The sequence below is a fragment of the Sinohyriopsis cumingii genome, chromosome 6, assembly GCF_028554795.1.
Source record: "Sinohyriopsis cumingii isolate HCF-2022 chromosome 6, ASM2855479v2, whole genome shotgun sequence".
In the NCBI taxonomy this organism is placed as follows: domain Eukaryota; kingdom Metazoa; phylum Mollusca; class Bivalvia; order Unionida; family Unionidae; genus Sinohyriopsis; species Sinohyriopsis cumingii.
Genome location: NC_142966.1, coordinates 150,407,133 through 150,423,796, shown reverse-complemented (window position 1 = coordinate 150,423,796; position 16,664 = coordinate 150,407,133). Strand labels below are relative to the sequence as shown.

Sequence of the window (16,664 nt, the reverse complement as noted above, 5' to 3'; positions counted from 1 at the left end):
ATGAATAACCACTGTATCAGGTATTATTTGATTGGCTGAGAATAGCCACGGTGATGTGTCAAGTCTTTTGAAGACTGTTTTGAGGGAACCCATTAAGTTAGTTTGCATAGGTAAACTTCACAACGTGAAGGAACCCAATGCCTTTGAAGTTATAGATAAATCAAAGAGATGTGTCTTGAAGAACAAAAGTTGTTACACATCACTGCCCTGAACAAGAATGTTCATTCCATCTGTATTAAAGATTATTGGCAAGTTTATGATCAGTTTCAGTGTTTCTTTGAAATATATAAAATACAAACATGATTATTTCAGTGATCAAGTGTAATTTATATTTGAAGGCAAAGTGTCTAAATATATTTCTTCAGTGATTCATGAAACAATGATCCCTCAGCAAAGCCTACCAAAACTAAATTTCAGAACTTTTGGTTAATGATTTTGACTTTGTGAAGCAAAGCAGCAAATGGGAGCATTTCATTCTTTGCACACAATGCAAACACTATATCAACATCAGTTTTTTGGAGTGTACAACATCATCAGCATAGCAATATGACCTGTATGTAACATTGGGACAAACCAGAACATAGTCAACATGCAGAATTGAACATTCAGATGAGTTCTCTTTATTATCACTCATTATCTTAATCTTGTTAAAATACTGTTAATTGACGTGCTTTTCAGGATGATTTTAGCAATAAAATAGATTTCTTGAAAGACAATAATAAGCACATGCTCAATGTGGCCAAGTGGGCTAAAGTGCTCACTGTTATGGATCACTGCTATCTCACCTCTCTCTGCATGGGTTCGAGTCTCGGATTCAGCCAATGTGGGTTTGTGAGAAAGCTTGCCAGTAGCTTCTTGTGGGTCAGTGTTTTTTTCCCAGGGTTCTTCCTCCACCATTTATACTGGCCGCCATGTATAGCCTATCTTGTGCTGAAAAATGGTGTGAAACCCTATAACAACAACAACATCAACAACACAGTTTGGCAAATAAATTCCATTAATACCTGGAAACATTGGTTGGATTTTGTTGAACCTTTTTGGATTTTGCAATTAGTCTGTGAACCCATTAGGGTAACATCCAATTTAAAAGCACTTATAGACCATACACAAATACTAAAGAAAGTATTTAAAGAACATCTGTTCCAAAAATTGGTTTCCATGATGATTTGGGCAATTTTTCTAAAAAGAAAATATAACAATGTATGAGAAAAGAATATTCATAAATTTATCACTTACCGGTCTTTTGAAACCTTAAATAATGAAAATTTCTTAAGGATTTAAAGCAAATCCCCTGGGATACTGTCAAATTTTTGATGATACTGAATATAGTTAAGCCCTTGGTCTGATCTGTTTTCGGAAGTTGTTAATAAACATGCACCCTTGAGGACACATATAGTTAAATATGGTCGTCAACCTGTCTGGGTCACTGCAGAAATTTTAGTCACTATGAAGAGATGAGACCACTTGAAATCTGTTGATAATGAAAACAAATACAAAATCTGGAGAAATAAGGTAACCAAAATGATTATACAAGCCAAGAGAAACAACTATAAAATATTCTTGATGACCAAAAACAAAACAACCCCAAACATATATGGAAAATATTTAAGGATTTTGGAACAGGGAAGTACAAAAATAAGACAGATATATCATCCCTAATTAATAATGAAAATCATGTTTATGACATTGTAAATATTTTCAGTGAATTGTTTGTAAACATTGCCTATAATATTACAGAACATAATCATTTAGAAATAAAAATTTTGTTCCACAAAACTTCCAAATGGTGCTGAATTTGAAATCCCTGAATTAGGTTCAGAGTTTGTTTTGAGTTACCGAAAAAACATGGATGTTTCTAAATCTACAGGGCTTGACATAATAGGTTCAAGACTTCTTAACTCTTTAACCCCTGGTGCCGCGTTTACATGGCAGGAGGTAGTAGCCTACTGCCGAGCTCTGTAGCATCAAGGTCATGTATGATACACTAAAGTGGATGGTATTATAGAAAGGTAGACTGATGTAGCTCTACAATGATACCAAATAATCTGGACATTTTAGTTGCACTACAAAATACAGAGGGAAAAACCTAATTTTTGTACCCGTTTTTTTTTTCACCCAAAATTTGCACATGGTCAGAATCCGATTTTTGTGTCCAGAATTTAGACTTTTTGGCCTCAGATCTAAGGCAGACCAGTCTGAACTGCACACAGACAGGTGAACCTTTGCAAAAAGTAGGATAAGGTGGGCATTTGGAATAAAGAGTAGTGTCATTATAAAAATGATGGGGCCATTAAGCAAAAAAAAAACCATCAAATAAACTAACTTTTGCCCTTCTGCTCATGCATGAGCAAAATAACCAATGGAAAATGATGTTTCTAACACAACTAGGCACTAGGCTAATGGGAAATCTCTTGGAGTCGATGTATTAGGATGTACTCAGAAGTAGCCCCCAAAATGTATTTCCTACTCACATTTAAGGTGAATACGATAAAAGCCTCCAGGGGTTAAGAGTTAAGACAACATTGACGATCTATTTCATGAAAATCAATCTGGCTATAAGAAAGATCATTTTTGGGAAACTGCACTTATGTCTATGACTGACAAGTGGCTGAAAGCCTAAGATTAAGGAAAGTTAATTTATCCTGTAATGATTGATTTTCAGAAGGCTTTTGACCAAGTAGATCATGAGAAAAATTTCCAGACTCCGTGAAAGGGCATGTAAAATACTTCATGATCAACAAAAATAAATTGTTCAAATATGCAGTGCTTACATTTAAAGTATATCCAATACATGAAAAAATATTTTTGAGAAATGCCAAATTAATGTTCAAGGTGTTTAGAAAATCTGACCCCACTTACCTAAACACCATTTTCCAGGAAAGGAATTTTACTGGTAACCGAAATCTAAAAGCAGTCATTAAAAGAGCAAAATTTCAAAGTACACAAACCAAGAAAGCAGCTATTCTAAAATAGCTTTCAATTTTAAGGTGTACTTTTTTAGAGTAACAGCCCACATAATATTAAATGAGCTCCAAGCATCTCTTCCTTCCACAATAGGTGTATTAGATAGATGATATCATTAAAAAATTGTATGTACTGATTAAAGCACATGTTACACCACCCACCTTTTGTGGTTCATTTTCATTTATGCAGCAGTGTAGATTTAATGTGAATAGTTGTTTGTATATGTGTGTATGTGTATGTGTGTGTGTATGTGTATGTGTGTGTGTATGTGTATGTGTGTGTAGATTAACATATTATTATTAGCTTGTATCTTATATGTACATAGAGCCTCAAGGTAGATTAGATTCTCCTTTGTAACTAATTGATTCACCCTCTGAAAATAAAATCTTCAATATTATTATTATTATTATTATTATTATTGGATCAGGTAGTTCCTGGGTCAATAACAGCCACATGCATGTTTGTTTACACATTTACCATTTTGTAAACATTTACAATCAGTAAATTAACGCAAGCCATTTACATGTGTAAACATTGCAGCCTTACACAAAATACCAGGCGAAATAGGTGTAAAAGCTTATCTCCTAAACTCATTAAAAACGAAATACACTGTAATTGAATAATTGCCCCAGGGTCTGCAACAAAGACTTCACATTAGTCCCACACACAGTATCGTTTGTGTTGTGGAGTGTCAGCATATGAAATATTTATAACAAAACATCAGTAGATCCTGTACATTTAATAATTAAGTATACTGGTCAGTTTTAGTGTCTTCAGCTCATATATAAATACTTATGTAACTAATTTGTTGCCATAGTTCACATGGTAGTAAGGCTATATTAGCTGATATTGTAAGTCCTACATAATTATTGATCCCTGTGGTAGAACAAAGCCTAACTGCTAACAATCAGTGATGGTTGATTAGATCTTTTATGTCACTTTCATCAGAGGAAATTGGAGCTAAATAACTTTCCAAAGGATTCACAGACTCTGTAAAGTCTTGAAAATGAGAGGGAAAAAAAAAAACATTTTTTACGACCACTGTAATTATCCAAAGCATGCAGTCTGGACTAACTGTAAGCAGTCCTGCTCAGAGTCCATGTAAAAATACCCTCGGGGAGTAACACCTCATAATTGGAACATCATAAAATCACTAAATAACTTCTTATGATGTCTAGTTCATCCTAAATGAAAATACTGCGGATCTGATATCCAATATGGTCACCACTCCACCCATCTTGAAATCATATCGCTACTTATATTGAACTGAAAGTCATATCAGCATGGACTTGTGATGTCTAGTTGGTTTTGTGTAAAAATGGTGTCGCTTAGAGAGCCATTAAGGCTCACACAGCTGCCATATTGAAAATGATGTTATTACTATTTCTTCTTAATGATAGATTATTTGAAAATGGGGTTTTTCACTAAACCACTTTTTATGATCTTTCAATGTCTAGTTGTGTCCTAAACAAAAATGGTGTCAATCTGAATATGGCCACCAGGCAGCCATCTTGAAAATCTTATTATTACTAGTCCCCCTGAGAGGAAAGTGATGACAGTAATATACAGTCTATAGTCAAATCATATTGAAAGTAGATGTTAAGGCAGCAGTGATATATAAGCAAGGTTCAGGAAAACTACCCATCTTTTCTTTCTGACTGCTGAAACATTGCCTCTGCCATAGAAAACATTACTACATAGTAATCCCAGGCCAAGTAGTGCATATTTGCACCATGAGAGTATATGTGTACATTAGTATATGCCACATATCAGTTACTTTTTGTGAGTCCAGAACATATAAAAAGTTGACTTGGGTTTTTACACATGCATTGAATGTAAACTTAATACTAAAATGGATTCAGAGTGAAGACAACAGTTTGAAAACTATTGTAGTGTCAAGCTTGTGTCAGTTGCAAGTGGATTTTTCTAGTAAGAAAATATTGTTGTGATAATATACTGCACTGAGTAAAATGACAACACAGATGAGTACTAGGTACAACTTACTTCTCTCAAAGATGATTACGTGGGGAAAAAATGGCCCTGACACCTGCATAAGTGGATTTTTATTTCATTCAGCCTTTTGTATATAAAGGTATATAGTTTTTAAGGGTTTCTTGTCACAATTGGAAAACAATGCTTTTCTTGAAACCTTTCTTCATATAAACATATGCAGTTAGGTAAAGTTAAAATTTGTATACTCTTAATTAAAATTATTTACATATAAATTGCATATAAATTTATACGAATTACAGTAGTGATACTTTTTTCTAGTGATATATCCTGTCATTTAGTACATGGTCATATGTCAAATTTAGATGTTATGAGAGTCTCAAATTTGAAACAGCTTCTGATTTAAAAACTTCACACTGTCCAACCCAAAATGATTTAAATTTTGTTCAGTAATGGTCATAATTGAACCTTGCAAAAATAAATTTCATCCAGAAAACAGTTCGAAAAAGTCTGGAATATTTTGTTTCAAACATGTGGAACCCTTTTGTTGATAATAAATGGACCTTGATTTCATTATTTTAAATTTTTAATCTATTCCTGTTAAAGTTGGGTACTGAAGAGCATGTTCTATTTATATGATTCTGTAGGACCAACCAACAACATCTAAGAAGATAAGGGAACTCATAAATCAAATTCAGCAAAGAGATCAGGATGCCTACAATAAGTTTAAGGAATGCCTGTTTGAGGCCAAACAGGGATCTTTAAAGGACATGTTGGAGAAAGAGGAGGCAGAATTTGCTAGAGAAATTAAAGGTAAATGTAAAGATCAGCACATAGCTTAGTTATTAGCTCATATGGCTGTAAGGTCATGTGACTCTGTGGTATGATCCTTCATCTATCAAAGAGTACTTCTTGCATTGGACAGAATACTAGCAGTGAGAGCTCTAAAGTTTATATGAATGATCTGATCCACCAACATATAGGCTGCCATTACTAAACACAGAAATATGCTGAACAGAATCTGACCTAACATGACATAGAGGATCCACAATAATGTGTGCATGACTGCTGTTATTGAAAATAAAAGACCTTTAAATGACTTATCCAGAAAAACAGAATTTTATCATTAGTGAATGAAATTATTCTTGCTATTAAATTTATACAGATGATGCTGATCTAACATCAGACATAGCCTCATTAGTATAAATAGATTATCCTTGAAACAATGTCTTGAAAACCGTGAATAGAATTTGATTAAAAATAATGAAAGCCATCCCATTATTGCCAGTTTGCCTAATAAAGCAAGGGAAGCAACCTATGATGAGTATTATTGAAATCACAGGTTTAGGGTGATTAAGAATTCTCACCTACAGAAAAACTTTAAAACAGCTATTAGTAGTACACCACTCCCTCAATAACTCATGCCCTGATAACACGCGAACACACTTATAATACGGTGTCAGGCGTGGATCCCATTTTTTTAATCCAAAAATACCAAAAAAATTGATCCCTATTTGTTGAACTTGAAGAAAATCGTGATGAAAATTGGTAACGGAAACGTTGTATCGCTCGTTTTATCTTTGAAAACGGTAGATAGGACCTGGAAATTTTAACCAACACTATGAAATATCAAATTTAAAAATAACTCATAAAATTTTTTACATTTTCTTTCCAAAAGACATTCCTAATTCACCACAATTAACGATATGTAAGGAAATTTAGATCGATGAAAATGTCACTTGCGCCGAGTGGAGGCAGTACTTTAATAAATAAATACAAATTAAATAATTTTTATCAATTGAAATTTGTGTTCTAGTTCCATCTTTTAGTTCCTTTTAAGTGTAATCGTCATAAGTGCAATGTGCCGTCTTGTAATTAAATGTAAAATGCGTCAATCTACCGTAACAGCTATGTCCGCGAGCGTTTCTCTGAGAACCTAATTAAGTGCTGATCGTGTTTTGATAACTGACTTGCAGAAGTATTGCTGAACTGAATTAAAAGCTGGCCTCCTTTATATTATCATGTTAATTATGTCTTTTGAATTAAAAAAGGAGGTGGAATAAAAGAAAAGTTAAAAGGCACAAAAATCTAGCAGCCTCGGTTGTATGTCAGGTGAACTCACTTCATTTGAACAATCGAACACTGTAATAAACGTTATTGTGTATGTAACAGAAACTACCTTAAATTAACCGACTCTTTCATAACTGTGATAAAATTTATCAAGGCAGCAAAGCAAAAAGAATACTTCGTAAAATAAAGAGCTTGATTTCACAGATACGGACCATTATGGGCAAGCAAGTTTCAGAGAGTTCTTGAACTGTCATTTAGAAAGATCCTCAGGGATGACAAGAAATTTAATTATTACTTCCAATGAAATCACGACATTAACATTGTACTAATTGAACAATAAAAAATTGAGTTTTGACATAGACATGTCACAAAATAAATGTCGCGTGTTTTTGAAAAAAAGGAATCTTTTTTGATGGTATATCAACAGTTAGTCTAGTTCCCAAATTGTGGACTACTGATCTGGCAAGATACAATTAAATACTACTACAGGAACCAGACTCATCAATAAAACAAAAAGCAGTGACATAATACACAGATTTTTTGAGTACACATGATGGTTGTTCAAACCAGTTGGAACGATCTTTCATATCTTGGATATTTGGAGAGGGAGAAAAAAGTGCTATTTAAACAGAATAATGAACAACTTCATTAGAAAAAGCGTATTATTAAAAATTATTATCGACATGATTGGAAAATGAGGATTCAGTCATTAAACAGCCCAGTTCCCTAATGCCACCCCCTCCCCTATGGTTTTCTCGATGTCAAAGCGTGTTTTTTTCTTCTTCAATTTTTGGAGGTCCCTCGGTAACTCGCGCCTCGCTTATAGTGTGGTCTATGTTTGTGGACCCCGTTGTGCGCCAGTTATCGAGGGAGAGGTGTATATAGAAATATGGGTTCAAGTTCATGGAGATGGCTCGCACAGAAAAAATAATGGGTATTTTGAATACAGGAATGTGGGTTCCGGACCAGGGGTGGTCACTCCAACATAGAAAATTGGGTGTTTTTGGACCACTCAAGGGTACAAAATGGGGGTTCTGGACCAGTGGGTTTTGTCTTGCTTTGGTTATATTAGAGATATTTTTGTAGTATAGTGAAGATGTCTCTTCCATGTTATCCCTGGAGTGTTGATTGATTGGGTTCTAGTGAGGAGGTTCGCAGCAGTATTCCGATATTTGATTTTGATGAGTCTGAGTCTGAAGAGAAACTGAGGCATGTGAAGAAGCCTATAGCTTATGAGAATAAAAATTTGAGCTATGCTTCTGAGATGATATAGAGTGAAGATGACTATGAGAAGGAGGAGTGGGTGAGGCATAGCTATAGTCATCAGCATCCAGTGCACATGTATAATCAACAATACCACATACAAAAGAAGTTGAACCATTTTCATTTGTCAGCGCCACAGCAGGATCAGTTTTATTATTGACTTGGGTTCAGTTGATAGGTCGTGTGAAATTGATAAAACTTGAGTGTGTATTCCAGCGTATATTTGAGAGGATGGGTCTTCATAAGCATGTGGCGAAATGCAAGATGATATCTGGGAAGAGCATAGGCTAGGAGTATGATCAGATTATTTGTGAGGCATGGCACCTGATGAGACAATGACATCAAAGCTGTTGTTGGAATCCATGAGTTGAATTGCTCAGGATAACCAAACCATTTGATGAGATAATTTTTTCCTTTGGTGGAGGTGATTTTTACTCTGATGAGGTTTTGTTTTGTTTTTTGTAATTCCTGCTCATAAAAAGAACACTCTATGGGCTCTCTCAAGGAATCTTTAAGCGTGTACCTGACCAGAATGTTATTTTAATGGTATCAGCAATGAAGACTTCTTCGGTCAAGTTAGGGGTGTATCCCTTTTTGAATGTAGCTTTCTGTCTGCTAATTCTGATGTTGTCACCTACTTTGAATTTGGATCTAAAATAAAAGCCATCAGTGACCTGTTGTTTTTTGTTAGCCAAAGATGCCCCTGTGCCATGTGTGATTATATTGTCAACAATTTCTGGCCAAAAAATCAAAGTATTAGTGTTATCACTGGTAAATCTCTTCCACATGCAATTTTTTAGAGTTCTTTTAAACCGCTCTATGACAGCCACTTTGATTTGATTGTGTGTGCTGTACAAGATATAATTATTTTTTTAAGCCAGTCTGAAATGGTCTTGTTATAAAATTCACTACCATGATCTGCCCATAATTTATTGGGTTTTGATGTACCTACAGTGCTATCAAATGCTTCAATGATAGATTTTCCTTTTTTGTTGTACATAGGTGCTACCCATGCATATTTGCTGAAAACATAGATGACCATAATGTGATATTTGAAATGATCATTGTGTGCACTGTAATCTCTCATGTTGGAGAGATCTGCCAACCACATCTGCCACAGCTGCAATGACTCTGCATCATGGAGAATGCTTGCCTGCTGGTTTATGCAGTTCTTCTGTAATAACTTTCAGTTGCGAAAGATCTTCTGGTGACATTTTCATATTACCTGGTACGCCTATGACTAACGTATGTTTGGCTACTATGATGCCATGTAAAAGAGCTCAGTCTATATGCTCTCAGAACGTTTTAGGGAAATTTATGTAAGTTTATCTGTAAAAAATGCACATGAGTAGTGGAAACACAATGAGATAAAACTGTCTCATATTTTGGACATATGCAACTACAGCAGCTCAGAGATGCCATAGACAAGTATTTTGCTATATTTGCTATATTTAAATTTTGTAACAATAGAGAATTGACACAGCTGGCATAAAGCATCAAAGGAATTGTTCACTCGACTATCCAGGAACTGCATCCGAGCATCATTAGTACCATATTGAAAACTGGATACATTAAACAACAACGATTTGGTTGATAGGAAGATGATGGCACACACAAAAAGATCATGATGGTATGAATAAAATAGTATCCAGAAAGAGATTTCACAGAAACTGAAAACTGTACAATGCCACTGACAAAAGACTGTTTTTCAACATGCCTGTTTAGACGTGATTATGGAAGTGATGGTGCTTGATGATGCAGTTGTTCCTGAACCATCGGTTCTACAACCAGTGGCAGAACAACCAGTGTTTGAAAACAAGAAGGTCATAGAAGCACTTTTTAATGTGATCATGTATAACATCCATGGAAAAATCAATCCAGATATTGATACAGTGTCATATATGCATTTGGAAAATTTCACACAAGATGAAAGTGAACAAAAACTGAGCATTGTTTTTAAAAAAGTAAGTGTTTCCACAAGGAAACTTTGTCATTGCTCCAAAGGCATCTCAGGAACTGCTTGATAAAATTAATGATCAAGAAAAGTATTGAAGAAAATGATAAAAGACTTTGAAAAAGTTAATCTCAATGTATAAAAAAATCACTCAATTGTATTAGTCCATTGACAAATATCATCGAAAAATACCTTAATGCATTGATGATTTCCAGTTGTTACATATAGTAGAAGCACAGCAATATCTGGATCAGCTTGAGCTAATTGTTACTCCTGATACGTTGTGGAATCTTGCAAAATTAAATCGCAAAAGGTTGCAACAGATTTTCACTTTGGGTTGTTGGAGAAACGGTGAGTGACATTAAGGTCAGCAAAGATAAAATTAATGTTAAGTTTTTAAGTGAGCATTTATCACAGGTTTAACACCTGCTGCAAAGTATAGTTGATGCTGACAACACAGTTGTATAAGCACAGGATGAAGCTCATTATTGACTTCAGTCACATCAATGAGAATATGTTGGTGGAAGATAATTACGAGCTTGAATTGTATTGTCACCATTACCATCAAAAAGTCTATGTGTACAAGCACACATACAGGAGATGCATGCGCATACAGAGATTCGTCTTATTGACACCACTTGCTGTGATGGCCAGCGGAGTAATCTCCACGGGCATGATGGCCCACCCAATGATGTTGATTTTATCCAGAGCCAGAATGGCCTTTCAAATGATGATGAAACACATAGAGCCATGGCTGGAGGTAAAAAATATAGTGCCAAGCAGACCATGTTGTCATATCAAAAAATGCTCAATAAAATACACTCGTATTTGCATGGGGCTCCCTTAGATATGGCGTTGCTGATTCATGAAATGAGAACTGTCAGTGATCTCATTGTGGACATGGTGGGAAACCAGTACGGCTTGATATTGCTGAGCCAATTCGTAAAAATCTATGACAAAAAGTATGTCACGGATTCTACATAGAAAATGTCTGGCTACAGCAGCTATCCTGTCAGTCTTAATGATGATGAGATCTTCATCACCGACATGATCTTGCACAATCCAGAATCACTCCATGAAGTAAGCCATCATGATATTGATTCAAAACAATGTTCCTGTGATGCTCAAACAGACTCTGACAAAACTACAGGGAACAGCATGCAAGCACGTATTCTCACACAAGAGCAGCATTCGGATTCATCCAGAAATTGCATGAAGGTCTTTTACGATGAGGCAGCACTACATTAGATGTATGAGTGAAAAAACCCTTAAGAAAGCTCTTAAAATTATCTTAGTCATAAACATAGAAAAGACATGGTTGACAGAGTTAACTTGGTTGCCGATCACACCCGATATCTCACTTATCCCATCATGGAAAATCAAAAAGATCTCAAGGATGCCATCGTGAACACATTCCATCTCCACATATACATCAACACTCACCAAGTTTGTCAGGATAGGAAATAATCTCACAACAAAGAGCTCCTTGACAATGGCAAGCTCAGTATCATCTACGATAAAGATCTTATTTCTAAGCACTGCTTCTCTTGCATGCATCAAGAAGAACTCCTGAAGTTAATGTACAGATCAACTGATGTGTACCATATTTGCCAGCCTCAAAGTCGATGTGGAGTATAAGTTGAATGAGCAAATTTGGCAAATTTTTCATCTTTCATCCATAAATAAATCAATGCTGAGTATAAGACAAGACCAGATCAATACCTTGGCTTTGTCTTTTTCACTTTGTTCCTCAAAGCATCGCAAATTTTACCCTATCTGTAACTTGTAACCTTTCTGGTCTGGATTAATAAATGTAACTAAAAGTACCTAATTTGTTTCACACATGGAGTATTTTAAATGTATTATGTACTTTTAGCTGACCTGAAAATGTATTGAGTTACAGATAGGATAAAATTCACAATACTGTGTGGAATTAAACTATAAACTTCCCAATATCATAAATATTAAAAGTATCAAATTATGCTGTTTCAATAGGGAAATTGCATCTTTGATGCTAAAATGCTTTTCCACATTATTTTTTTTGGGGGGGTGAAGAGAAATACAGAGAGAGATACATATTTATTCCCTCACATTTTTCATCTGCACTTGTGATCAAAATAAAATATGGCCCGATATATATGAGAGAGAGAAAGATTCCAGCTCTTTGTGGGATTTTTTCTTCACCTTATTGCCCCTGTTTAGCTGAAGCTTTGTCAAAGAAAGAAGTAATTAATAAATTAAATGGTAAATGTAAACTGTGAAAATACATAACATACTACTTTAGGGTTTGAATATTCGTAATAGATATATCTATATAGACTTCCTTTACTCCCAAGAATGACCATTTTGCATGATGTATAATTTTCTTTGCAAGTATTACAACCTGTCCATTTTCCCAACCAATAAGATTATTTTTTTCATATGCATGTACTCGTCCTCTGTTTAGGCGGCAATTGTTTTTGACCTTTCCTCATGCTATATGTTACATTAAATTGCTGTCAGTCCTTTTGGCAAGTTCAAAAGATGTCACGGGTTGAGAAATTGACATGATCAATCAGAATTATTCATTCTGCTGTTTTGCTTGACCCATGATCTGTTATTTTCCAGTGATATCAAGAAGTCATTCATGTATGTTACATTATTATTACCTTGTCTTTTCAGAAAAATGACATTTATCATACACGATCTCATCCCCAAAATGAAATAAGTTTTTACACATTTTTTTGGAGAAAAAAATTATATGTGAAAAATTATGTGACATATGATATAGCACTTTGGATGACAAAATCCCTATATAAGTTTATTCAGAGTATAAGACGAAGCTATGATTTTCTGGTCAAAAGTATCGTCTTATAGGCTGGCAAATAAGGGTAGATACCACAGAAAAAATACTTTAATTAGTTAGTAAAGACTTTGCACAAAATAATATTTTTTTGCTACCCATCAGATCTTATCTTTAAATTGTCAAATCGATTATCAGATTTATTTCTGTTGAGAGTGTTGAGATGAGCCACAGAGTAACTGATGGGAATGACTCCACAATGAGCTTCAAACACAAAATGATGACAGTACATTGTGGCTCTGATGAATGATGGAGTATCCAGTGGTGCTGAATCTTACCACATGCCATCTTTTAATGTGCACACTATGTATTTCTCCATTCGTGTTAGCTTCATAACGACTAAACAAGGGATTAACTCTCCACATCATTTCCTCGCACAGTTGTGTAATATTTAATTTTTGCCAGAAACTCGTCGAACACGGCTGTATGTTTTTGAGTCGCTGGGTAGTTCTCAATTTCTTGTAGTAATATTTAATTACTATTATGTTTTTACAACCACAATGCTGACATACCTGCAGCTGACCTCGAATGCCTTCTTGACAACCAAGGCAGGGTTTAAGTCCTGGACTTCCCCACTTGATGAGGGCATTATGCTGTGCACAATACTCTCCCAAGCATGTCTTGTTGCACTTTTCCTTGCTGCCTTTGGGTAACCACACATACTTATTTGATCCACGTATTAGGCATTTTATAACAAGCAATTGAAGAAACTGCTGACTGACTATATACTCAAGATTTAAAAATTGTCTCCGACCAGACAAAAATAACAATTGTCTCAGTTAAAGAAACAATAGATGGACCATATCTGTATACATCTATCAATGCAAGAATAGACTAAAATCTCGCCTAGTACCAATAGAGTATACAAATTTGCCTGAAGTAGTGACAGATCCAGTAAAAGATTTTATCCTGCGACATGATATTTTTCATCGTCTCTTCATCGTCTCATGGACATTGCTTGATTGCTACAAGAGGCAGGATTCTGGAAAACAACTGCAGCAACAAAGTTGCTGTATCCAAGATCAAATGCATATATGCACAGTTTGATCGAATGAGTCAAAGGAGCCATAAAAGCAATGCCAAGAAGCACTACTGGAAACACTGTTTCTAGTCCTAAGCTTGTGAGTGAGTACAAAGCACTGACTGGATGAGAAATCATTACAATGCAGCAGTACATGAAACAACTGCAAGACAAGTACAAAGCACTCATTAGAAAAAACTGCTCAACCTTCCAAACTCCTTTGACTTCATCATGCGATCATGAATCTATCACAATGAAATGACTTCAAGAACAACTGCCTAAAATTGATCCACAAGCCCTTCATCAATAACGCACTAAAATCACAAGGGTGGCCCAGAGTTGTCCACAATGTTTGCACTGCCACCACCCAGATGCATTGAAAAAGCATATGAAAATGCCGACATAGGATTTATTTATGATCATCCCCCCATGCTACAGCAAGAAGTCGATAAAGAACTCCTACAGAGCATTATAAAACCTACTGTGGATGCAGAGCTATGTGCACACATGGCCATCAAATATGGAGTAGCTCTCAACGTTCATTTTGTACTAGTCATGGATCAAAAGAGCAACAACATCTGAATGAAATCTAGATTGTTGATCATTATTGCAGTGACAATTTTAGTCACATCTTCGACGTCACATGGTCGTTTATCCAACGTCACATCGAAGATTATCAGAAGTCAGGATTAGCATGGATCTTTTTCAGAGTCAATTCTGTCCTGTTTCAAACTTCCAAATTTACACAAATGCTTGGAAGTAAGCATGTACGCCTTCCAAAGCAAATCATCAACATCAAAAACAATGATGACTTCTGTCTCATGTGGGCAATCTTTTCTTTACTATGAAACATCCCACTGAAGATTATGTCGATAGTGTCTCGAACTACAAGCCACAGAGATCACTTTTCCACCGGCGGTCAAAGATGCCCCTAAACTGGAATCACTCAACAATGGGCTCTCCATCTTTTTTGGACTCGATGAAAAGAATGTGGGCGATAAAAAGATCATGGTCTATCCCATGCTGATCTCCAAAACATCCTCACAACACAGCATCAGTTTTCTTTATTATTACCAAAATCATTACGTGTACATCAAAGACTTTAGTCGGTTATGCCAATCTCAGTACACGAAACATAGGAATCATGGATATTTCTTTTATCGTTGATTAAAATGCTTTCCTCAACCACAAAAACTACATGACCACATGTTGTCGGCATACTGTTAAGAACTACAAACCATTCATATGCCACATGATGGAACAGTACAGTTTGAAAGCCATCACGGAAAATACACCCAACCCTTCCATATCGACTTCAACTTGGAGATGATCTATAAAAAAGTGGAAGGACCCTTACCTGATACAGACCATTTTTTCACTGAAGTGAACATAAGCATGCGTGATCAGATATAAAACATGCTGTTCCACCAAAGAAAGTTTGTCTTCACCGTATTGTCAGCAGAGGTGAGGATTGCATTATCTGGTTCTTTGAGCAACTCATGGCTGAAGAGAAACACATCAATGACCTCCAAAAAGTCCAGTGGATTTGCTCAAACAAAAAGGAATTTATCTTTACAAATGCGTCAGTGTGTAGTTGAGATCTGATAAAATCTTGCTGCCATCCCAAGATGCCTTTTATTCCCATATGCACCTGTCAGGGATCACCGATGATGAATACCAATACATGAACAAGATATGGAACGAATTCGACTGCAAAATGCTTGGAGATTATCATGACATGTACCTCAAAAGGGATGTGCACCTGTGCACGGACATGCTTGACAATTTCAGATACACGTGCATAGACCATTACCAACTCGATCCACTCTGGTATTTCTCCTCACCATGACTCTCCTGGGACGCCTTCCTCAAACAATCTGGAGTAACCTTAGAACTCATTACCAATCCAGACATGTTTATGTTCACTGAATAGATGGTACAAGTAAGTATCCGCATCATCAGCAAAAATCACACAGTCGCCAACAACAAATACATGAAAAACTATGATCCAACAATGCCGCCCGGGTATATCCTATACCTCGATGCTAACAATCTCTTTGAATGGGAAATGTCACAACTGCTTCCTGTAGGAGATTTTCCATAGATCACCGGAATCCATTTCCTCCAAGAAAGACAAGCATGATACCTCAATGATTGGGGCTATAATGATGGTTGGCAGTGATGTGGGCGATGGCATTTTATTTTACACCTTAAGTTTTTTATGATTGTCGAGTGTGATGCAGCACATTTTGGATCAGAATCCAATGAATTCAGTGATGGGTATGCTGTGAGTTTCATCTTTCCTGGCACTTTTTTATTATCATCCCAGTAGAAGGTGTGGTCTTGTAGATAATCACCGAGATTGAGATTGAACAGTTCTCTATGTTGATATAGGTCTGTGTAGGTGGTGTCAGTGTGAATTTCATACAAGAGCGAGTCTTATCGGTCACGAGCACACAACCGCTACACGGAGATCTCCACTACTACTCCATGAGAACTTTCCAATCACAACAGCATAAAATATCCACAACACTCTTTAACAGAAAATGACTATGCCTATTCAATGATAAATGATACTCCTCTGATGGCATTTACACACT

At 35.8% G+C, this 16,664-nt stretch overlaps 1 protein-coding gene across 1 annotated transcript in view; it reads left to right on the top strand.

Moving 5' to 3' along the window:
• Nucleotides 1-16,664, top strand: part of LOC149798259 (uncharacterized) — a 56,071-nt gene that overhangs the window by 19,530 nt on the left and 19,877 nt on the right. The window contains exon 4 of the mRNA XM_089963396.1: nt 5,562-5,727. Coding sequence (XP_089819522.1) covers nt 5,562-5,727 — 166 coding nt within the window. The remainder of the gene's footprint in view (nt 1-5,561; nt 5,728-16,664) is intronic.